Here is a 24,320-nt window from a genome sequence, read left to right as displayed (position 1 = left end):
TGGTTGTGAGCCACCATGTGGTTGCTGGGAATTGAACTCAGGACCTTCGGAAGAGCAGTCAGTGCTCTCAACCACTGAGCCACCTCTCCAGCCCCACATTAGGCTTTTTATGTCTAGTATTGAAAGTATTACAAGCAGTTGCTGCCTCCTTGAAACCCACAATGGTGGGATGCAGCCCCTTCCCATAAGCATCCCTGGATTCAATGCCCACCCCACAGTAACACATTTCCCCAAACAAGCCCACACCTATTCTAACAAGGACACACCTCCTAATAGTGTCACTGCTTGTGGACCAAGCATTCAAACACATGAGTCTATGGGGACAAACCTATTCAAACCACTATACTTGGTAGTTCTTGAAATCCCACATAAATGCTAGCAGACTTATTGTTCAACAGCCTTTGGGCATCACTCTACCTGGAGCCTCATTAAACAAAAGGAAAAGCACAAAGCACAGAACGATGGCTCTGTAGTGAAGGGCACAAACTGCTTTGGCAGAGGACCCAGATTTAGTTCCTAGTGCCCACATGAGGTGCCTCACAACCAGGTGTGACCCCAGGAGATCTGGCTCTCTCTTCTGGACTACAAGGGCAACTGCATTCATGCAGACACACACACATACACACAAATAACTCTGAGATGAAAAAGTATACAAATGAAATGTATACATTTTAAATTCATTTAAATGTATACATTTTAAATGAAATGTAACAAATATACACAAAATATTACCTTCTGGGTAGAATAATCTGTGTGTGTGTGTGTGTGTGTGTGTGTGTGTGTGTGTACCAAGCCTATGCACACGACAAGGTCCCAGCCCTGCTCATGAAAGAGCAGAAATAGACTCAGTGAACTAAAGCTGATGGCAGCCACTTCAAGAACCAGTGTGAGGCTTTGACCTGTTCTTTACTGTGAGCTCGAGGGCTGTGGCTGAAGAACACAGAAACACAAGCAAATCTAAGTGTTAGAGGGTCGTATAGTGGAAAGTCAACCCCCCCCCTTCCCAAACTTCATTTCCCCAGTTGCCCTCCTCAGAGCCAGCTGTGGTCAGCTAAATTGCTGATGTGACCTCAGCACTTGGATGATTGACGGCCATAAAGAACACACTGTCTTTGTACTGACTGTGTGCTATTCCATGACAGGCAGGTTCCATGCTGACGTCTCCCCTGTTGTTGGATATTAAGTTGCTGCTGTGAGCTATGTTGCCATGCATATCCTGACTCGCATGTCTGTGTGTCCCTTTCCTCAGGTATTTGAGTCTGTGGATGAGGTAGAACAGACAGACACAGAAAGCAGGTCAGAAGAAAAACATCCCAAGATCCCCAATGGGAACCCAGCCAACGGCACTTGCTCCCCAGACTCTGGACACCCTTCTTCCCACAACTTCTCCTCTGGCCTCTCTGAGCACTCTGAGCCCAGTCTTAGCACCGAAGACAGCGTCTTGGATGCTCAGCGCAACCTCCCCGCTGTGTTTCGCCCTGGGGACAGCAGCGTGGAAGACGGGCAGAGCAGTGAAGCCACCACTTCCCGGGACGAGGCCCCTCGGGAGGAGCTGGCCGTGCAAGATAGTCTTGAGAGTGACCTTCTTGCCAATGAGAGCTTGGAGGAGTTCATGTCCATCCCCGGCAGCCTGGACGTGGCCCTGCCTGAGAAGGACGGTGCTGTGATGGATGGATGGCCCGGCGAGGCGGACAAGAACGGTCGGGCCGACAGCGAGGACAACCTCTCGGAGGAGCCTGAGATGGAGAGCCTGTTCCCTGCCCTGGCTTCTCTGGCTGTGACCTCCTCTGCCAACAACGAGGCATCCCCGGTGTCCTCCAGTGGCGTCACCTACTCTGTAAGTCACCAGGAGTCTTTATTGGAAGAGGGTGAGGCCGGCCATGGGCCTCAGCTCCCATTTGTCTCACTCTCTCCATTATGGGGGCTCACAGGAAGGGCATGCAGGGTTTCATCCCTTCTCCTAGCTGGGACAAGTCCCCTCCCAGAGCCTCAGCTTTCTGGCTGTTCCCTGGAGTCTCCTCAGAGACGACCTTGGTTGGCCTCTGCCTTTACAGACTTTAGCAGAACAGTCTAACGGAGAGCTCAGACACAGATTCACTTTCACCATGATGTATCTATCAGTCATCGGCTTCCACATCCATGCTGTGTGGCAAGCAGTTCCCAGAAGTCAGCGGCTTCAGCCCTGCACATACACCTCCCAGTCTGTGCGTCAGCCAGGAAGCTCTGCCCTAAGCTGGCTCAGTCTGATGTCTGCGTCCCCTGTCAGGGTGGGGTACTGGGGGGCTGGTCTGTGTTTCATTCTCCAGAAGGCTAACCTGGGTGTGTGCTCATGGCTAAGCAGGGAGAGCCAACATGCTTGTGTGTATTTGAGGCCTCTGCTCTGTCTGGCTCCCTGACATCACTGAGGCCAACTGTGCAGTAGAGCAGGCAGTGACAGAGAGGTCACAGGGCAGAAGGGGTGTGAGGAGAAATACTGAGACACTAGCCCTTCCTATTACTCTGGATGGCTGCAAATCTCTGGTGCAGAGAGAGGTTGGGAGGTGGGCGGGCCCCAGAGGGCCCCAGTGCATCTCTCTCTCTCTCTCTCTCTCTCTCTCTCTCTCTCTCTCTCTCTCTCTCTCTCTCTCTCTCTCATATGAATCTTCCCTTCTTCCTTAGTTGACAGTCTTGCTTTGTCAGAACACACACTTGAGTGATTTCCACAGGCTGCATTTCCCATCCCATGTGACGTCGTGGTCACACAGGTCTCAGGGTTGGGACCCTGCCTATTCTATGGTTCTTCTTTGACTGTGTCTCTGGTATCTATCTGGTGTGGACCTTTGTGAGCTTGTGGGGGTACTTGTGAGCACCACGAGACATGCTTGGGTGCAGTCGCTTAGAAACCATCCTCCTCTTGTTGTTGAGACAGCGTCTCTCATTGGCCTGCACTTTGCCAATCCCACCAGGCTGTCCAGTCCCGCAGCAAGCCCCAGTGGTCTTCCTGCCCCCTCCTCTTCCTCAGCTCTGGGGCAAGCATGTGCGTCCAGGCCTGGGTTTCTGTGGGGGTGCTGGGGTGCTGAGCTTGGGTTCTCACACTTGCCAGATAAACACTTCACTGACTGAGTCATCTCCCAGCTGCTGAAGGAAGATCCTTTATCCGCATTCACCCTAAGTGACATCCCCTCCCTCATCCCTGACAGGTCCCTTAGCTGGGTACAGGTCCGCGTGGCCGCCATGTTTACTCAGTATGGATGTCACCTGGTATATGATGGCTCAAGTCCTGGTTTTCAACTACATAATGGTAAAGAATGTATTCCATGGGAAGCAGACTTTAAATTTGGCATCCAGGTCTCTTCCTGCACTAGCATATGTCGTATAATTTCCTCATGCAGAGAGGGGCAGCAGCTGAAGCTCCCCTGGGCTACGCTATCCCAAGGGGCTTCCGACTCCCTGCGGGTCACTCTGCCCTCAACTGGGATGCTCATAGGTTAGGTGCACTCCACACATTTTTTTTTTTTTATCTTACTTTACCACAACTTTTGAGTTTCTTCACAGTAATCCTATCACTATGACCAGGGTGAGGAATATGCACCCTGCCAAGACTCTACTCTCTTTCCAAGTCTGTCTTTGGTGTTGGGAAGCTTGTCTAACAGTTATCCACTTAAAGATGATTTTTCATCCTCTCAACAATTTTTAAGATTCTATTTTAGGGGCTGGGGACGTAGCTCAGTCAGTAAGGTCTTGCAGGCACAGGGACCCAGATTCCTTACCGAGGCTCCTGCCTCTAGTCTGGGTGTCTTTGCTTTATTTCATGTCTTAGACAGAAGCTCATTGTGCAGCCCAGGCTGACTTTAAGTTCACTCTGTAACCTGGCTTCAAACTGACAGCAATCCTCCTGCCATAGTCACCTGAGCATTGAGTTGATAGATTAGCATTAAGTGTATTTGTTTAATATTCTCTCTCTGATACAGCTCTCTCCCTACCTCTGTGTGTGTGTGTGTGTGTGTGTGTGTGTGTGTGTATGCACGTACACAGGCATATAAGAGCACATGTGTCTGTCTGTAATCCCAGCACTCTGGGCGTTGAGGCAGGAGGATTATGAGTTCAAGGACAGCCTGGGCTACATCTTGAGACCCAGTCTCAAAAGAATACTCTTAGCTGGGCGGTGGTGGCTCATGCCTTTAATCCCAGCACTTGGAAGGCAGAGGCAGGTGGATTTCTGAGTTGGAGGCCAGCCTGGTCTACAGAGTAAGTTCCAGGACAGCCAGGGCTACACAGAGAAACCCTGTCTTGAAAACAAACAAACAAACAAACAAACAAAATAATACTCTTTCATCATGGTAAGTCAACATAGCTTTCCCAGGAAACAAAAAAAGAGAACAAATCGAACTCCAGAGTGAGGGTTGGGAGGTGAGGGGTGGGAGTGGTTCTTGGGGGTCAGCATCCCCTTCCTCTCCTCCTCCCACCCACAGCCAGAGCTACTGGACCTGTACACGGTGAACCTGCACCGCATTGAGAAAGATGTGCAGAGGTGTGACCGCAGCTATTGGTACTTCACAGCCGCCAACCTGGAGAAGCTGAGGAATATCATGTGCAGGTGGCTGGGGGCTGGGGGGTGAGGGAGGGTAGTGTGGAGGAGAGGAGGGGCAGTGTGTGGGGGAAGTGAGGGGGTAGTGGGGAGGGGTAGTGTGGGGAAGGGGTGGCACGGGAGAGGGGAGGGGTGCTGTGGGGGAGGGTAGTGTTGGGGTTGGGGAGGGGTAGCGGTGGGAGGGGATGAGGAGAGTGGAGGGAAAGGGATGAGATGATAGAGTGGACAGGATATAGGGAAAGGGAAAGTGGCCTGATGGAAGGGAAGGGGGAATAGGGATGAGAGGAAGGGGGTGGGATGATGGAGGGGTGGGATAAGGACGGGGAAAGTGGATCTACAGAAAACCCTGCTGAAACTCTCTTTGTCTCCCTGTTGCTGATACCACAGGGACCTGGAGTTTTCTCTCATTCACAGTACCAGGAATGAAATATGACAAATTTAAAGTCAAAGGCAGAGAGAGAACAAAGGCATGCATGGTATAGAAATTACTTAAACCCTACCCGCCTTTGCTTACTGAGTTCCCAGATTAAAAAAAACACAGTTTTTATATTTTTAAATATGCCTTAGGCAGCACAAGACATGGGCAGCTGCCTACCCTCCATGCTGTTAGAATCTACGCTCTATCAATAACCCCGAATTATCACTTACTATGTTCTATCCAGGCTGCTCTTAGCTCTAATTGGCCAGCCCACAGGGCCACATTCTTATGGCTCTCCTAACCCATGGCTACTCTCCTTCTCCCTCCTGCACCTTCTTCTGCTTCCTCCAGCCCAGGAAACCTCAATCCCACCTACGTCTCCTCTGCCCAGCTATTGGCTGTCAGCATCTTTATTCAACAGTCACAAATAATTTGAGGCAGGGTTCCAGGGGCTACATGTAGACTCCAGGTCTTCAGGGCTCACACTTAACATTACAATAGATGCTATAAGACAAAACTCCAACCTGTGCATGCTTCCTTGTGCTTAGCTCATTCTATATTTACACGGTTCAGTATTTCCTGCCTAAGGAATGGAGCTGCCCACAGTGGGCTGGGTCTTCCTATATCACTTAATATGTAATCAAGATAGTTCCCTGCCCTGCCCTAGACAACTTCCCAACATGACAATTAGAACTATCACACTGACTTTGCACGTGACCTTTGCCTCGCTCTGCCTGTCTCCTCCCCTGGGAAATGTGCTCTTAATGAGATGTGCTTCCCATGATCATTTTGAAAGATTCAAAGATTCAAGGTGCATACAGGGTTGCGTGTATTGTCCAGTTCTAGAGGGCCAAAGCTGTTTTTCATGGGGACTGATCCAGATTTCTGACAGAATCAGTAGGGAAAATCCCTAGAGGTTTTTTTTTTGTTTGTTTGCTTGTTTGTTTTAAGATTTATTTATTTGTTATATGTAAGTACATTGTAGCTGTCCTCAGGCACACCAGAAGAGGGCATCCGATCCCATTACAGATGGTTGTGAGCCACCATGTGGTTTCTGGGATTTGAACTCAGGACTTTTGGAAGAGCAGTCAGTGCTCTTAACCATTGAGCCATCTTTCCAGCTGGAGATTTTGAGTCACTTATTTAGGCAAAGTGATTGCCTCCTCCATGTAGCCAGAGAAGAGGAGCTTAGAGGAGATGTGTGGGGTGGGTGAAGGAATAGAAGACTCCCTGATCACATACACCCATGACAGCACCCCAGGGTGGTGGGACACCTGCAGAGTCCTGTGCTCTGCAATGTCCCCTTGGGCAGGTTGGCCCTGATGGCTGCACCTTGGATATGTGGTGACACTGAGGCTGGACATCAGGCTGAGGGATGGAGGACCAGATGGGAGAAAGCAACAAGGAGCAGGTGGAGAAGCAGCCAGGAGAGGGCAGGCTGTGTGGGGAAGCAGGGTGTGGCACACTCATCGAACCCTGTTTCTCCTGCAGCTACATCTGGCAGCATATTGAGATCGGCTATGTCCAGGGCATGTGTGACCTCCTGGCTCCACTGCTGGTCATCCTGGATGATGGTGAGTGTGCTCTACCTGGCCTGTAGGATGGGGATGGTCAGCCTCACCTTGTCTTGCCATGAACTGGGTCAGGACAACAGGCCTACCTGGTGGACACATCCCAACCCCAGCAATGTGAGACTCCATTGTGTCCCACCGTGCCTGGTACTGAGGCCCACCTGGCTGAGCCACTGCTCAACTGGGAAGGAAAACAAAGTAAAACTGGTGCAGACGGTGTCCCAGGATGAGGTCTACCAAACAGTGCAAGACTGAAGAATAAGCCTACCCAGGCTCACTCACTCTCTCTTTCTTCCTTTGTTTACTTGTTTCTTTCTTTCTTTCTTTAAAAGATTTATTTGCCAGGCAGTGGTGGCGCACACCTTTAATCCCAGCACTTGGGAGACAGAGGCAGGCAGATTTCTGAGTTCAAGGCCAGCCTGGTCTACAGAGTGAGTTCCAGGACAGCCAGGGCTACATGGAGAAACCCTGTCTCGAAAAAAACAAAACAAAACAAAAAAATAAAAGTATTTATTTATTTATTTATTTATTTATTTATTTTATGTATATGAGTACACTGTAGCTGTACAGATGGTTGTAAGCCTTCTTGTGGTTGTTGGGAATTGAATTTAGGACCTCTGGTCACTCCAATCAACCCTGCTTGCTCCCATTGGCCCCGCTCGCTCTGGTCAACCCCACTTGCTCAGTCCCTGCTCACTCCAGCCCAAAGATTTATTATTATATATAAGTACACTGTAGCTGTCTTCAGATGCACCAGAAGAGGGCGTCAGATCTCATTATGGGTGGTTGTGAGCCACTATGTGGTTGTTGGGAATTGAACTCAGGACCTTCAGAAGAGCAGTCAGTGCTCTTACCCACTGAGCTATCTCGCCGGCCCTCACAGGCTCTTTCTTACATGAAGGGAGGGAGGGAGTCTAGGAGGGTAGAAGAGGTGGAGGGAAGAAGGAAGGAAAGAAATGAGAAAAAAACAAGACAATCAGAATGTTGTCAGCTGACTTGGCAATGCCAGCCCTCACAGAACGCCAGGCACTTCACACATGCCCCGATATCTACATCAGACAGAATCATTCTAGGGAAATGTCAGACCAGTACCTCTCATGACTATAAAGGCAAGAAGTCTCCAGAAAAAAAATCAACAAACTCAATCTAACAAGATATAAAAGATTACACTGCATAGTAAAGCTAGGCCTATCCCAGAAACTCAGGGGTGGTTCAGTATCCAAGCATCAATCAATATAAGCCAGCACTTGACTTTAAAAGATGGGTGGTGGCCATGCCTGTGATCCCAGTAGAGGCAGGAGGATCAGAGGTTCAAAGTTACCCTTGACCAAAGTGAACTGGAGTCAAGCATGGCTATATGAGATGCTGTCCTAAACTGTTAGAAGAAGAAGACATACAGCCGGGGCTACACAGAAACCCTGTCTTGAAAAACCAAAAAAAAAAGAAGAAGAAGGAGGAGGAGGAGGAGGAGAAGGAGAAAGAAGGAGAAGGAGGAGAAGAAGAAGACAAAGGAGGAAAAATTAAAAAGGAATTAAAATTATTGTGATGGTTTATATATGCTCGGTCCAGGGAGTGGCACTATTAGAAGATGTGGCCTTGTTGGAGGAGATGTGGCCCTGTTGGAGTAGCTGTGTCACTGTGGGCGTGGGCTTTAAGACCCTCACCCTAGCTGCCTGGAAGCCAGTCTTAACCTAGCAGCCTTCAGATGAAGATATAGAACTCTCAGCTCCTCCTGCATCATGTCTGCCTGGACGCTGTCATGCTCCTACCTTGATGATAATGGACTGAACTTCTAAACCTGTAAACCAGACCCAATTAAATGTCCTTCATAAGACTTGCCATGGTTATGATGTCTGTTCACAGCAGTAAAACCCTAAGTAAAACCCAGTGTGGTCCCGGTTGCAGATTATATGACTTGGAGGGGAAAATCCAAAGAATAAGCAAACAGAAGTGAATTCCCATTGTGAAATTAAGAAAACAAGTCCATATGTAATGTCTCCCGAAGACTGACACATTTTTTTTCTTTTTCTTTTTTTTGGGGGGGTGGGGTGGGGTTGGTTCGAGACAGGGTTTCTCTGTATAGCCCTGGCTGTCCTGGAACTCACTCTGTAGACCAGGCTGGCCTCAAACTCAGAAATCCGCCTTCCTCCATCTCCCAAGTGCTGGGATTAAAGGCATGCACCACCATTGCCCTCCCCTTTTTTAAAGATTTATTTATTATTATACATAAGTATACTGTAGCTGTTTTCAGACGCACCAGAAGAGGGCATCCGATCTCATTATGGATGGTTGTGAGCCACTATGTGGTTGCTGGGATTTGAACTCAAGACCTTTGGAAGAGCAGTCAGCGCTCTTACCCACTGAGCCATCTCACCAGCCCAGACTGACACATTTCTAATAACTCTAAAGGGTGTGGTTTATATACCGAATACCATAAAACATTGTTGGACAGAAGAGAGGAAACCTAAAGAGGGAGATGCGTCCCACCACAACTGGAAGGCTTGGCGCTGGCAAGAAGCATCGTTTATGTTAAATCTTCTGAAAAGCGTTTCCTCTCAGACAGCATGAAGAACCTGGTCCACGAGGCGGGCCTAGGCTGGCAGCCAAGCTTGGTAAAGCACAAGAGCGTTGCAGGTGATACTGGTTTTGAGGGCATAGAGAAGTCATGGAACCACGGAGGCATGGCACCATGAGAGATGGCGGTTAGCGACATGTCAAGGTGACTTCAGAATTATGACAAGTGGCTGGGGGTGTGGTGGCACCAGAGGTGACAGGCTGCTCAGAGTCTCTGTAACCTCCCATAACCCCTTCCAGCCTGAGGGAGATCCAGCACCTGAAGGAGCTTCCCTGTAGCCCCTTTTTTCCCAACATTACGAAGAAAAACAAGAAAAATTACTATTCAAATAAGGTTTTCTTTTTCTTTTTTTAAAAGATTTATTTATTTTATATATGAGTACTCTTCAGACACACCAGAAGAGGGCATCAGATCCCATCACAGATGATTGTGAACCACCATGTGGTTGCTGGGAATTGAACTCAAGACCTTCAGAAGAGGAGCAGTCAGTGCTCTTACATGCTGAGCCATCTCGCCAGCTCAAAATATCTTGTGCATTCTTTTTTGTTGTTGTTGTTTGGTTTTTTTTTTGTTTTGTTTTGTTTTTTCGAGACAGGGTTTCTCTGTGTAGCCATGGCTGTCCTGGTACTCACTCTGTAGACCAGGCTGGCCTCGAACTCAGAAATCCGCCTGCCTCTGTCTCCCAAGTGCTGGGATTAAAGGCGTGCACCACCACCCCATGGGGACTTTTACAAGGAGTGCCTGTGTCTGAAGGAGCTGCCCCTCCCAGTGTCTCTAAGACAAGATCTGTGACCCACTGAGGGATGGCGAGCATCTGAGGAAGTGGCCTCTGCTGGGCCCTTCCTGCCCACATGTCTCTCAAGTGGCTGTGGGCCTTAATACTATCTCTTCAGGAGCTCTGGCACATGAGGCCGTGGCCTGGCTAACCTGTTGTCTTGTGCTGTTCCCAGAGGCCCTGGCTTTCAGCTGCTTCACGGAGCTGATGAAGAGGATGAACCAAAACTTCCCCCACGGAGGCGCCATGGACACACACTTTGCCAACATGAGGTCTCTGATCCAGGTAGGACCTGGAGGCCCCCCGCCCCAACTTTGGGGGAGACAAACTTTGGGGTAGGACAGCTAAATGGCTCCAGATTGAGTCATTTTCAGGCCGAGGGTGTGGCTTAGCTCGAGGAGTGCTTGCACACACAAGTACCTGTTTAATTGTATGTGCTGATAGCATGATGCATTATGTATGGGTTTTTCAGACATCCTTGAGCTTGTTTGACACCCTTCTTCTGCATCTACCTCCCTCCCGTCCCTAACTGGAGGCCCCTCTTTTCACCATTCCCCCTCAAATCAGCTGTACCCCACTATTCCCCTCCCTGTTTCTCCCTGTGCTTCCTAACCTGGCAATGGTCTCCTCTACCTTCCTGTTCTGTAGTAACTGAGGCTGTGGGCTCACACCCGAAGCTCTAGGGCTAGGAGAGTCAGCTGGGAGAGAGCACGCCATGTCTGTCTGAGTCTGGGTTACCTCACTCAGTGTGATCTTCCCGGGTTCCATCCCTTGACCATCAAAGCTCATGATGTCATTGTTCTGTGGAGCTGAACAGCATCCCATAGTGGATATACGCTGTATTTCCATTATCCGTGTGCCGGTTAAAGGACGTTAGGTTGTATCCATGTCCTAGCTGTTATGAGTAGAACAGCAGTGGATATGGCTGGACAGATGTCTGTACAGCCAGTCAGGTGTTGAGCCCTTCAGGCAAAGCCAAGGTGTGGTGCAGCTGGGTCATGAGTTAGATGTATTTTGGGCTGTTTGAGAGTTCTCTCCACTGATTTCCATAGTTGGTGGGTTTGTGTTACCTTCCCACCAACAGTGTGTCCCTTTCCAACTCTGGCTGGTTGTTTTGTTGACCTTATCCATGCTGACTGTGGTAGGATGAAATCTCAGTGTCCTTTTGGTTTGCATTTCCCTTAGCTGCCAATCAGAATCCACAAGAGGTAGGCCCAGTGGCCAGGTTGGGCTCTGCAGGAGAATCCACGCAGGCTGGAACTCTAGGCACTGTAGGGAATGTGAGCTCAAGCACATGTTAGCTCTTGCTGTTGCGTTGCTGGGATCCAAAAAAGCCACCAAATATTCTGGATACAAAAGGTAGAAGAATCAGGGCCTCTGAGGTTAATCAGGGTAAAAGTGACTGCTGCTAAGCCCAGCAGCCTCAGTAGAAGCACTTGAGGCAAGGAATGAGGGAAGAATTGGCATGGTCCTCTGATACACACGCGCACACACACCTAGCACAAGCACACATGCAGCATGTCATACACACACACATACCACACTGTACACATGTACATGTACACACATACCACAAACACACACATATACCACACACAGTGTACACATACACACTACATACCACACACATACATATATACACAACACAAGAACGTACTATACACCGCATACACCCCCCACATATACACACAACACACACATAATACACACATACCACATACCACAAACACATACATACACCATACCACACACACATACACCACACATAGTGCACATACACACACACATACTACATACCACACAAACACATACTGTACACCACACACACATACACACATCACATACTACACATACACACCACACACATACTACACAGCATAAACACACATATACCACATAACAAACAACACAAGCACATACCATACACCACATACACACACATATACACACATCACATACCACACATACACACACCATACCACACACATATATAACACACAGTGCACACACATACATACTACACACCACACATACATACACATACCACGCAAACACATTCCATACACCACACACACATACACATATCACACACTACACACACATACCACACACCATGCACACACATACTACACTGCATAAACACACATATACCACACACGCACATACACACACCACAAACACATGCACATACACCACAAACACACACACTACACCATACACACACACATATACATACACACCACAGATACACACACACCACACACACACATCCCACAGATACACACAGACCACATATACAAACATACATACCAAAGACAGAGACACAGAGAGAGAGAAAAGAAAGACAGAGACAGAGATAGAAACAGAGACAGAGAGAGCTAGGGATGTGACCTAGCACAAGATAAAGGACCAGAGTTCAGATCCCCTGCACCTTGTGAAAGTCAAGCATGGTGGTGTGTGTGCCTTTGTAGGCCCAGTACTGGGGAAGCAGAGGTGGCAGCTACGTGGCTCTGTATTCCCAGCAGCCATGCACGAGAGTTCTGTTTTCTCTGAGTCCTTACCAACACTTGTTACTGTCTGTCAGTTTGGCCTCTGCCATCCCAGTGGGTGCAAGGTTGTCTCTCGTTCTCTGACTTGCTGCCCCTGATCTTGAGCAGGCCCTAGGCTGGACACTGAATCATCTCTTCTGGAGAGATGACTGTACCCTTTGTTCACTGTTAACTGAATCCAGCTGCTGAAAGCTGACAGACATGCAGGGTGGGCATGCAGCACCATGGATCCCGCTGTCCCCTCTGGGACTGACAGACCCTCCCCCCACACCCTCGACAGATCCTGGACTCCGAGCTCTTCGAGCTGATGCATCAGAACGGCGATTACACCCACTTCTACTTTTGCTACCGCTGGTTCCTGCTGGATTTCAAACGAGGTACAGACTCACCTTGTCCCCAAAATCCTTGTCATAGAATTTCTTGGGTGAAGAGGAGGAGGAGGGGGGAGGCTGACAGGACCGCCAAGGGAAGGGCGTATGTCCATTTGGCACAACCTTATTGAAAAGTGACTGTGAAGTAGGAGCCATGAAATCCCTGCCTCAGGGGATGGGGGACAGATCAGTCATTTGCACAAGCAGGAGGACCCAAGTTTGAATCCCCGGCACCCACATAAAAGGCTAGGTGTGGTGGCCAGTGAGATGGTAAGGGCACTAGCCACCAGGCTAGACAACTGGAGTTTGATCCTTGGAACCCACTTGGTTAAAAGAGAGAACTGACTCCCACAATTTGTCCTCTGATTCCCTCACTGAATGGATAAATTGAAGAAATTTAAAAAGCCAAGTGCAGCTATGTGTGTCTGTGATGTAGTACTGGGGAGGTAGATGCAAGCTGGCCACGGGAGCTTGCTGGCCAGCTAGCCCAGCCACATTGGTGAGCTCTGGGCTCAGTGAGGGAATTTGTCTATTAAGGTGGAGCTCAATAGAGAAGAATAATGACATCAACACCAGGCCTCCACAGGCATGCACACACATGTGCACATGAACACACACACATACACACAGATTCCTGTTTCACAGGTGAAAAAAACTAAGAAGTCCAATAGGAAGCCATGAAGAGGGGAGCTGGGGTCCAAGCTTGGTTCCATCCATATCTGGGGGCAAGTCCCTCCCATCTGCCTTCCTGCTTAGCACAGACCCAAAACTCTTGAATTGTGGCAACTTCAAGCACATTTCATCCTGGACCAGGATGTCTCCTCTGAACTCCTGCATTGTGCTAACCTGGGATAGGTTCAGGAACACCTGGTGTGTGTGGTGGTATTAACCACCTGCCCTACACTGTGCAGCGCCATTGACCACCTCATCTCTGGTCCCTTACTGCGGCCAGCAGGCCCCATGCAAAGTCAAGATGCAGAGAGGCCAGATGGGGACAGCCCCAGTCCACAGCCCATGGCTGGTGAGTGAAAGATTGTGACCCAAACCAATTTACTGAACCTGGTAGCCTTGCTCTTAAGGGAGTGGTTCTTAACCTGTGGGTCATGACCCCTTGGAGGGTGGCAAATAACCCTTTCACAGGGGTTGCATAAGACCATCTGAAAACACATATTTCTGATGGTCTTTGGAACTGAAGATGCAATGGCAGCATTACCACTGATACTGGCTTTTTGCACATACTGTTGTAAAATGTACCAATGTAGCTTACTGTTGTTATATTAACACTGTTTGTTACCCATGCTATGCTATGCTTCAAGTCAAAGTTTCACGTTGGTAATTACAAATAAATATTTCACAACATATAATTACATATTTTTGTGATTGATCACTGTGCTTTAATGATGTTCAATTTGCAACAATGAAGATACATCCTGCATATCAGATATTTACATTGCGATTCGTAACAGTAACAAAAATCCAGTTAACAAAGTAGCAACGAAAATAATTTTATGGTCGGTTGGGTGGGGTCACCACAACATGAACTGTATTAAAGGGCCCCAGCCTTCAGGAAGGTTGAAAACCACTGTCTCAAGGGCTCTAACATCTCCTTGCTAGGCTGAAGCAGCAGCCAGCTTGCTTATATGTACAGGCCACTGAGGGCCATCCGTGAGTGCCCCTGGAGATGGAGGAAGGACAGTAACAGAGATCAGGGCAGGCACAGGCCCATGCCAGTCAAACCCACACATGCTCAGACTGTTCACACAGGAACCTTAGACCCAGGCCACAGATGGGGAGACTCAGGGTCGGGCGGCAGGGTCCCAGTCTCCTGCTTCCTCAGCCTGGGTTCCTCCTGGTCTGGGACAGTCAGCTAGGGAAGTGGCATGCTTGCAGGGAGGACAGGCCACGCACTCTGGCCTGGACCAGCTCCTATATATGTGCATGTGTGTCGGTGTCCCGCAGAGCTGGTCTATGATGATGTCTTCTCCGTGTGGGAAACTATCTGGGCGGCTAAGCACGTGTCCTCTGCCCACTATGTGCTGTTCATCGCGCTGGCGCTGGTGGAGGTCTACCGAGACATCATCCTGGAGAACAATATGGACTTCACTGACATCATCAAGTTCTTCAACGGTACCATGGGGCGTGGCCTCCCTAGGGGCTGGGCTCTCCAGGGGTGGAACTCCCGGGGCAGGGCTCTCTAAGGGCATGACTCCCTGGGGGCGATGTTCCACAGGGGAGAGACTACCTGGGGGCGGGGCTTCCCAGAGTCTGGGACTCCCTAGGGGCTCCAGATGCCAGCAGCTTGGCAGATCCCAGTTATTCTTCTGCCTCCACCCTCCACCCCTGCCCCCACAGTGCTGGATCATAGCTTACGTGGGCATGCACACAACACTTGGGTGTTGAGACCTGAACCCATGTTCTCCGCTTGCCCAGCAAGGGTCCTTACCCATCGAGCATCTCCCCAGTCCCCAGTCCCCCCTTGGAGCTCTATCAAGGGCCCATGTGGATCTCAACACATCCCAGGTGTATTTTTCTCTAGGCTGAGGCTCTGGGGGACAGTACCTGGCTCTGCCACTGGCCAGCTATGCCCATTGGCGAGTGGCTGCCCTATCTCTGAGAGTCTACTTTATCATCTGTGAAACACCAGGGTCTACCCCACTAGAGTTCGTGAGTAGGGAAAACCTGGCACAGGGATGCTCTCCGAGTTATGCCCCAGCAGGCCACTGGGAATGGCCTTGTCTAAATAGCATCCCTGGGTCTCAGTTCTTCAGGGAGACAATGTTGCAAACACCTCCTTCCTCAAGGGAAATCTAGAGAATTAATTAACGTTGAGATATGAAAAAGCCCTTCACAGGTAGCTGTGCCCAGGAGAGGCCCAGTAAACACAAGGCGATTGCTGTTGTCATCACCATTTGAGCACTAACTAAATGCTAAAACTCAGGGCTGGGTGGCTACTCCATCATAGAGCACTGGCAAGCACTAGGCCCTAGGCTTCACCCCAAAACTTAAAGACTAAAGAAAGAAGAGACCCACCTGCGACCAACCTTGGAAACATTGCTAGACTCCTTTCAAGTCATCTTTTTCTTTTGGGATAATTTTGGATTTTGGCCATCTACGACACTTTTATATTTAGGACTGTTTTTTGATTTACCAGGAAGGTTGCAAAGGTGGTACCAAACAGTGGTGCCTGTCTCCTAGCTTCCTTCCTTTTCATCGCCACCTTACTTGTTTCTGGAATGTTCTATGCCAAAACGCAGAAATCAACGTTGGCGGACTCTGAGTTTCACCTGGCACCAGAAATGAACCAGGAAGCCACACAGGATTCAGTGCAGTCCTTAAACGCAACATAAACACTCCTTGAGCTGATGTGAGTCAGTTGCTAGAATACTTGCCCAGCATCCGTGAAGCCTAGCACTGTCACACCCATGTAAACGGGGTGTGGCAGTACACAGCTGTAGTTAGCACCCTGTAAATAAAAGCAAGAAGATCAGGGGTATCATATCTGCATTATCCGCCATCAGTTGTAGATGGTTTGTTCCTGGCTGTTGTGAATACAGCAACAGTGAGCATGGCCCAGCCAGTGTCTGATGGCCCAGCCAGTGTCTGATGGCTCAGCCAGTGTCTGATGGCCCAGCCAGTGTCTGATGGCCCAGCCAGTGTCTGATGGCCCAGCCAGTGTCTGATGGCCCAGCCAGTGTCTGATGGCCCAGCCAGTGTCTGATGGCTCAGTCAGTGTCTGTTGGCCCCAGCCAGTGTCTGATGGCTCAGCCAGTGTCTGATGGCCCAGCCAGTGTCTGATGGCCCCAGCCAGTGTCTGATGGCCCCAGCCAGTGTCTGATGGCCCAGCCAGTGTCTGTTGGCCCCAGCCAGTGTCTGATGGCTCAGTCAGTGTCTGATGGCCCCAGCCAGTGTCTGATGGCTCAGTCAGTGTCTGATGGCCCCAGCCAGTGTCTGATGGCCCCAGCCAGTGTCTGATGGCTCAGTCAGTGTCTGATGGCTCAGCCAGTGTCTGATGGCCCCAGCCAGTGTCTGATGGCCCAGCCAGTGTCTGTTGGCCCAGTCAGTGTCTGATGGCCCAGTCAGTGTCTGATGGCCCAGCCAGAGTCTGTTGGCTCAGTCAGTGTCTGAAGGTCCCAGCCAGTGTCTGATGGCCCAGCCAGTGTCTGATAGCCCAGCCAGTGTCTGATGGCTCAGTCAGTGTCTGATGGCCCCAGCCAGTGTCTGATGGCCCCAGCCAGTGTCTGTTGGCCCAGTCAGTGTCTGATGGCCCAGCCAGTGTCTGATGGCTCAGTCAGTATCTGTTGGCCCAGCCAGTGTCTGATGGTCTAGCCAGTGTCTGATGGCCCCAGCCAGTGTCTGTTGGCCCAGTCAGTGTCTGATGGTCCAGCCAGTGTCTGATGGCCCAGCCAGTGTCTGATGGCTCAGTCAGTGTCTGTTGGCCCAGCCAGTGTCTGATGGCCTAGCCAGTGTCTGATGGCCCCAGCCAGTGTCTGATGGCCCAGCCAGTGTCTGTAGAGTAGGGTGTTGAGTCCTTTGGCCATATGCCAAGGAGTGGTACGTCTGAGTCATGAGGCAGATTTATTTTCAGGTTTTTGAGAATGCGTTCCACTGGTTTCTAGAGCGGCTGGGCCAGTTTGCACTCCCAGCAACCTGGATGAGCCCGACCCCCACCCCTTCCAGCATTTATCTGTTGTTCCATTGATCTTTGCCATTCTAACGGGGTTGGGGGGTTGGGAGTGAGGGGGAGGGTGTGTGTGAAGCTCTCTGTTGTTTTGCTTTGCTAATCTATTAATCTATTTGCATCTCTCTAATTGCTAAGGATGAACTTTTCTTTGCTATTTTCTCTCTCTCCTTTTGAGAACTCTGTTCAGTTCTCAATCACATTTTTTAAGTTGGATAGTTCATTTTCCTGAGTCTTTTGTTTGTTTGTTTTAGCTGTTTATATATTCTTTTTTTTTTTTTTTTGGTTTTTCAAGACAGGGTTCTCTGTGTAGCCCTGGCTGTCCTGGAACTCACTCTGTAGACCAGGCTGGCCTCGAACTCAGAAATCCACTTGCCTCTGCCTCCCAAGTGCTGGGATTAAAGGCGTGCGCCTGCGCCACCACTACCCAGCAGCTCTTTATATATTCATGACATCCCTCTCTGCCAGCTAGATTACCGGTAAACATCCCCTCGCACTCTGGCTTTCCTCTTCACTGGAGCGATTGCCTCCTGTGCTGTAAGGAAGCTTTTCAGTTCTGTGAGGTCCCACTTGCCAACTGTTGCTCTTAGTTCTTAAGCAGTTGAGTTCTAGTCAGAAAGCCTTCCTAGACCGATCTCCTCACATGTTTTCTTCTAGAAGCTTCAGTGTCTCAGGTTTCATGTTGAGGCCTGTCTTTGTTAGGGTCTCAATTGCTGGGAAGAAACACCATGCAGAGCGAGCAACTTGGGGAGGAACTGGTTTATTTGGCTTACACTTCCATATCACTATCAAAGGAAGTCAGGACAGGGACTCGAACAGAGCAGGAACCTGGAGGCAGGAGCTGATGCAGAGGCCATGCAGGGCGCTGCTTATTAGCTTGCTCAGCAGGGCTTACTCAGCCTGCTTTTCTTTAGAACCCAGCCCAGGGATGGCCCCGCCCACAGTGGGCGGGACCCTCCCTATCAATCACTAATTAGGAAGATAACCCACAGGTTTGCCTACAGCTGATTTTATAGAGGCATTTTGTTAATTGAGAATGACTTTAGCTCACGTCAAGTTAACATAAAACTATCCAGCTCAAGGTCCTTGATCCATTTGGACTTAGTTTCTGTGTGGGGCGATAGATACGGGTCTAATTTCATTCTCCTGTATGTGCACGCTGAAGCCTCCCAGGATGGTGTTTTGAAGATTTGTTTTTTGGTTTTTGTTTTTGTTTTTTTCGAGACAGGGTTTCTCTGTGTAGCCCTGGCTGGACTCGAACTCAGAAATCCGCCTGCCTCTGCCTTCCAAGTGCTGAGATTAAAGGCGTGCGCCACCACTGCCTGCCAAGTTTCTTTTTCTTTCTTTCTTTCTCTTTCTTTTTTTTTGTTTTGTTTTGTTTTGTTGTTGTTGTTACTGTTGAAGACGTCTTTTCTCCATGTCTGCGTTTGTTTGTGTCTTTATCAACTATCAGCTACAGTTATTTGCAAGCGTTCGGGTCTTTTGCTTGGTCCCACTGGTGTCCTGTCTGTTTTTGTGACAGGACCAAGCTGCTTTTTATAGCCGTGGTTCCATAACATCTCCAGAGACAGGAATGCTGACCCCGTCAGCACTGTCCTTTCTGGCCTAGGTTGCTTTGGCTATCCAGGGTGTCCCGTGGAGTTCAGGGCATCTCTCTCTATTTCTGTGAAGAATGAGATGGGGATTTTGATTGGGAGTTGCACGGAATTTGTAAATTGCTCTTAAGGGAGTTCTCATCTTCACAGTATTAATTCTACTAACCCTTGAGTACCGGAGGGCTTTCTATGTTCTTGTCTCTCTCGGTCTTTCTTCAGAGGCATAAAGACTTTTACTGTGGAGGCCCTTCGCTTGTTTAGTTAGGTTTATTCCTGGCTGTCTTACCTTCTTTGAGGCTGTCGTGAATTGAGTGTGTCCGTGATCTCTTTCAGTGTAATCATTGTCCGGAAAGAGCACTGGTTCTCTGAGTTCGCTTTGCCTCCTGCCACGTTGCCGGAAGTGTTGATCATTTCTAGAAGTTTTGTGGTAGACTTTCTAGTTTCTTTTGCATACAGTATCATGTTGTCTGCAGGTAGAAATAGTTTGGCTTCTTCTGGTTGTGTCCTTTTAACATCCTCCTTTAGCCTCACTGTCTCAGGTACTTCATAAAGCACCACACTGAAAAGGAGTAGGGAGAGCGGGCAGTGCCATCTTCTTCCTGACTTTAATGGGATTGCTTTGAGTTCTTCTCCACTTAGGAGGATGCTGGCTGCAGGGCTTGTCACACAGAATCTTTATTATGTTGAGTTACGTCCCCTCCCCCTCCCCTCCCCTTCGCCCCCCTACCCAAGCCCTGCTTTCTCTAGGACTTTAAACATGAAGGTATGCTGGACTTTGTTAAAGGCTTTTTCCCTAAAGATCTGGATGCCTGCTATGAGATAGCATCTTCTCTACATGGTAGGGAAGCGGCACCCATGAGATCTAAAAGGATTTGATCACCTGCACAAGACCAGAACAATGCCAGCACCCGTGGGCAGGTCAACAAGGATGGGCAAAATCTCCCAAGGCCCCGCTTCTAAGTGAAGAGCCACTACTGGTCATTAATAGCTCCTGAGAGAGGAAGTGAGAAGCAGTCTTCCCCGGGGATGAGCCCCTCTGATAGGTTATACCCAGTCCCAAGTGGTTAAATTGTATACATACATGTGTTCACATGTACATATAAATGGGCTCCGCCAAATGCATCTATACATGCATATAGGCAGATACATATGTCACAATAATAATTACTCCTAGCCATGAATTTGAAAGAAAGGAAGGTGGGGGATACAGGGGGAGTTGTAGGGGGACAGCAGGGGCAGAATTATGTAAATTCAGCACTCATGGATGAAATCTGCAGAAAACTAAATTAAACTTGAAAAAAAGAGTCTCAACTGATCAGAAGTTCAAGGTCATCCCTTGCACATAGCTAAATTCAAGGCCAACCTGGGCCATAAGTTCAATGTCAGCCTGGGTGATGTCAGACCCTGCCCATCCCCTACTCATCCATCCCCTTCTTTCCCATGCTTGTTTATTTTCTGTTGTTAGCATCACAAAGTCCAGTTGTGTTTACTCTTTCAAAAATTATCTGCATGTGACTCTTTTTCAGGGCTGTGGTATATACCTGCATGACTATCCTATAACTTACTATAAGCATCCTTTGTTGTTGGTTCATTTTGAAGATGTGATAGAAGCCCAAAGCAATCCACATCTTAGCACAATCCTCCTGCCTCAACATCCCCAGGTCCCCAAACTTCCTCAGTCCAGGGCACTTCTAGCTTTTCTGCAACATGCACCCTGTGCAGCCCAAATTCCAAATGGTAAGGAGGGAGGTCCACACCATGTGACACCTTTGTCCGGTCCTCACCACTCAGGAACCTCAGAACCTACCTGACACATATAGCCCGATGGGAACCCCTCACCTCATGCGGCCTCTGGCTGTAGAATACACACATGGTTTGGTCTGTGCACAGCTTTGCCTCCTGATGAGGTCACACACCCCCACCCCCACTTCCCTCAAACTTTCACACAGTCCTTGCTTTTATCCCAGCAGCCCCCTTGCCCCAAACCTGGCTTTGTCTAGACTGAACAACACTTAGAAGAACTCTGTGACCAGCAGTGTGTGATCACCTGACAACTGCTGAGCATTGCCGAGGACCCCTCCAAATGATCGCATAATCCCATGATGCCCCCGAGAGCTCGCTCGCTAGGAGCTTTAGGGGTACCTCAGCAGCTGCTTTAGGCACTGTGGTCTTTTTTTTTTATTGTTTTCCCTTTGTGAAATGGTTTCTCTGTGATAAGGTCAAGCTTCAGATTATCCTACTGTATGCAAAACTTTGAAGATCTTTGCATTTTGTGTGGCTATTGATATTTCTTCCCCTCTCTTCCCCACCATCCATAGCTTTCATCATTCCCAGGGGATCGTTAAGAATCTGCTACATGCCTGGTATTACCTTTTAGTTTTGAGACAGTCTTGCTGTGTATCCCAGGCTATCCTCCAACTCTTCAGCCCTCCTCCCTCAGCTTCCCCAGTGCTGGGATTACTACAGGTATGTCCTGTGGCGCCCCGCCCTGGCCTGACATGGGCATTGTAAAGTATTCACAGACATTCTGCCTGCAGGGAAGGGTCTCCTAACACGGTCTGACCTGGCCAGGTCTCTTTATTTCCATGGTGGTGTTGCTAAAAGGGCTTCCTGTTACAATGTTATATTCCTCGTTCCACAGACCAGCAGAGGTCTGCATGTCTCCTCCCAGAGTCACTTTGTGATGGGAACACACTAGAGTCCATACCTATCTCCCAGGACCTATCTCCCAGGGGCAGACACTCGAGTGTTTCTCTTCTTTCAGAAATGGCAGAGCGGCACAACGCGAAGCAGATTTTGCAGCTCGCCCGGGACCTCGTGCATAAGGTGCAGATTCTAATCGAGAACAAGTGAGGATCTGCTGTCGTCCACCACCCCCACCCTCCCTCCTGCAGCCCAGCAGGAGGTCCTGGCATCTGTGGACCAGCGTGGACTTCTGTGCAGAGAGCCATGTTCTTACCCTTGGCCACTGGGCAGTGGGGTAGAGAAGAACCCATCTTGGCCTTACATTTTCCTGTTTGACCAAAGATTGCCTAAGTCTGGGATTTCCCCCTTTCTTGGGAGTTGGGATTGTGAGTGGGTAGAGGTGGCCTTTGGCTCTGTTGTCCTTCTTCCTTTCCTCTGTTCCTTCCTCATCTATACAGGAGAGTCTTCTGGGGTTTCCTCTGTACCCAGCAAGGAAGGGCCTTTGGAGGCATTCCAGAACGTTCCTGCCAGGCCGGCTTGGAACAGGCTGTCCCCATAGATATTTGCTCACATTCAAAGTCCCAGATGTTTTCGAGCATCATCCCTGCCTTCAAACCACCAGGTCTCACTCTCCCCATCTCCCAAGGTGACCCTGATGTTCCTTTACAGCTTGTGTGCCCCTCAGAGAACCACTGGCTTGGAGGAGGGGCTACCAGCATGTCTCTGTGTATCTTTTCACCCGAGGTCAGTTCCGTGCCCCTGGCAGGAGTTTCTGACTCAGCCCCGCCTGAGTCCTTGATCTAACGATCTCACAATCTAATGATCTAACTCCCTGCGTTTTCTGACTTTTTTATATCCGCTGCCAGGAGACTTAGAAAATTAATCCTGTAGGTGCCCTAGCAATCCAGGAAGTTAGGCAGAAGCCAGGAGCTCTTGATGAGAGCCTAACCCTTACTATCCCACCCTCCAGGAGACCTCCCTGCCATCACCGGTGATCTGGGCTCAGAAGCCTGCAGACTTGGTGAAAGCCATGCTCAGCGAGGCTGGGTTTTCTCTAAGCACTTTGTTCACTCAGGACAGAGGAGGGATGAGCCAGGGGGTTGGTCGATGGCAGGGTTGATCTGTGTTCCGTGATGGGGAGCTTGGGGTCAGGGCTGGGTCTGAGTATGCTCCCTCTACACCTTCATACCAAGACCTGCTGACCCCAGTGAGCTTTTGTACCCGCTCACTGTCTCTTTAGTAAAGCAGTCCAGGGTGCAGCAGAAGTCAACACTCATAGCGGAAGCTTGTCCCTAGGACCTGCATCCTCTGGGGCAATCAAGCAATGGCAGGTAGGACTCTGTAAAGAAAAGGAATACATGGCTTGAAGCATCTGCAGGGGGTACCTACAGCCTTGAGTCCCACTCTGTGGGCTTCCGGCAACTTCCCTCCCTCAGCCACACCTCCTGAATCAGAACCTCTGTCTCCCATGCAGGGGGCAGGGTAGACAGAGAGAGAGAACCCTGTAATCTGCCATGGAAGACTAATGTTGCTTCAGCCCCCCTTGTGCCCAGGGCAGCAGGAAGGGAGGCAGCCGATGATCACAGTCACCTGTGTAGAGTCGCACCTCTCGGCTAGGTCCCCCAGCTTCCTGGGCTGGGGGAAGAAAGGCCGTCAGATAAAAGTTTATTTTGCTGGTGCAGAGGGTGATATTTTAGCACAGCCAGGTCCGGACCTCCTGACCCTTATTTATTTTTGTAACTGACCAGTGTGGAGTATAGCACAAGAATTCCCTCTGCCTCCCTCGTGCCTCCTGAGCTCCTGCTTGTGGTTCCGAGTGCCTCGTATTTATTCCATTTACCAGCCGAAGTCTGTGTGCGGTGTTTCCTGGTGTCCTGGAGTTGGGCGGGGGCAGGGGGGGGCTCCTCCTGCCCAAGACGTTCTCTTTTTAACGTTGCCCAAGTGTCTTGTAAATGTTCATTGCAAAGATGACTATTCAGAGCAAATATATCTGAGCAGAAAACAGAAGCATGGGTCCAGTTATTTGTTTGTTATGTGGTTTGGTTTGCTTTGTTTTTACAGGGTCTCATAGGCCTCGAACTCAAGACATTCCTCTGCCTCTGCCTCCCAGTTGCTGGAATTACAGGTGTGTGCCACCATGCCCAGCATTTGGGGAGCAGTAGCTGGGGTGGCAAGGGAGAGGAGGCAAGGTTTCATGTAGCCCAGGCTAGCCGTGGCCTTCCTATCCAACACAGGTCATCTGAGGCTAGCTTTGAACTGCTGATCCTCCCAAGTGCTGTGATTATAGGCATGCCCCCACCTCCTATTTTTGACTTGGGAAAGAGTCTGGGGGGCCTCCCCTCCCCTTGTCAGAGTGGTGGGAACAGTCTCCTTCCCTCACTGTTTCCCCTCTCTCTCAGGGAGGTCCCAGGAGAAGCAGCAATGGCTGCAGTGGGGCAGCTGGAGCAGGCCCTGTCTGTTTCTTATCTTGGCAGGCTCTCCTCTCTCTATTCAGGTTAGCAAGGAGGTTCTCCCCTCCCCCGGACCCAAGTCGGCA

The 24,320-nt window shown here is 49.6% G+C and overlaps 1 protein-coding gene across 4 annotated transcripts in view; it reads left to right on the top strand.

Moving 5' to 3' along the window:
* Sgsm1 (small G protein signaling modulator 1) overlaps nt 1-23,791 on the top strand; it is a 68,924-nt gene extending 45,133 nt beyond the window's left edge. For 2 of the 4 annotated variants that reach the window (XM_031337441.1, XM_031337438.1), the window contains 7 exons: nt 1,250-1,837; nt 4,452-4,576; nt 6,477-6,559; nt 10,082-10,191; nt 12,736-12,832; nt 14,786-14,953; nt 21,864-23,791. In XM_031337441.1, coding sequence (XP_031193301.1) covers nt 1,250-1,837; nt 4,452-4,576; nt 6,477-6,559; nt 10,082-10,191; nt 12,736-12,832; nt 14,786-14,953; nt 21,864-21,952 — 1,260 coding nt within the window. In that variant the 3' untranslated portion in view covers nt 21,953-23,791. The remainder of the gene's footprint in view (nt 1-1,249; nt 1,838-4,451; nt 4,577-6,476; nt 6,560-10,081; nt 10,192-12,735; nt 12,833-14,785; nt 14,954-21,863) is intronic. The other 2 variants (XM_031337439.1, XM_031337440.1) reach the window with 2 other exon arrangements.
* Nucleotides 23,792-24,320: the final 529 nt, after the last annotated feature.

This window comes from Mastomys coucha, unplaced genomic scaffold, assembly GCF_008632895.1.
Source record: "Mastomys coucha isolate ucsf_1 unplaced genomic scaffold, UCSF_Mcou_1 pScaffold22, whole genome shotgun sequence".
Taxonomy (NCBI): Eukaryota; Metazoa; Chordata; class Mammalia; order Rodentia; family Muridae; genus Mastomys; species Mastomys coucha.
The sequence above is the reverse complement of the archived record's forward strand: the minus strand, read 5'-3'. Positions and strand labels throughout refer to the sequence as shown.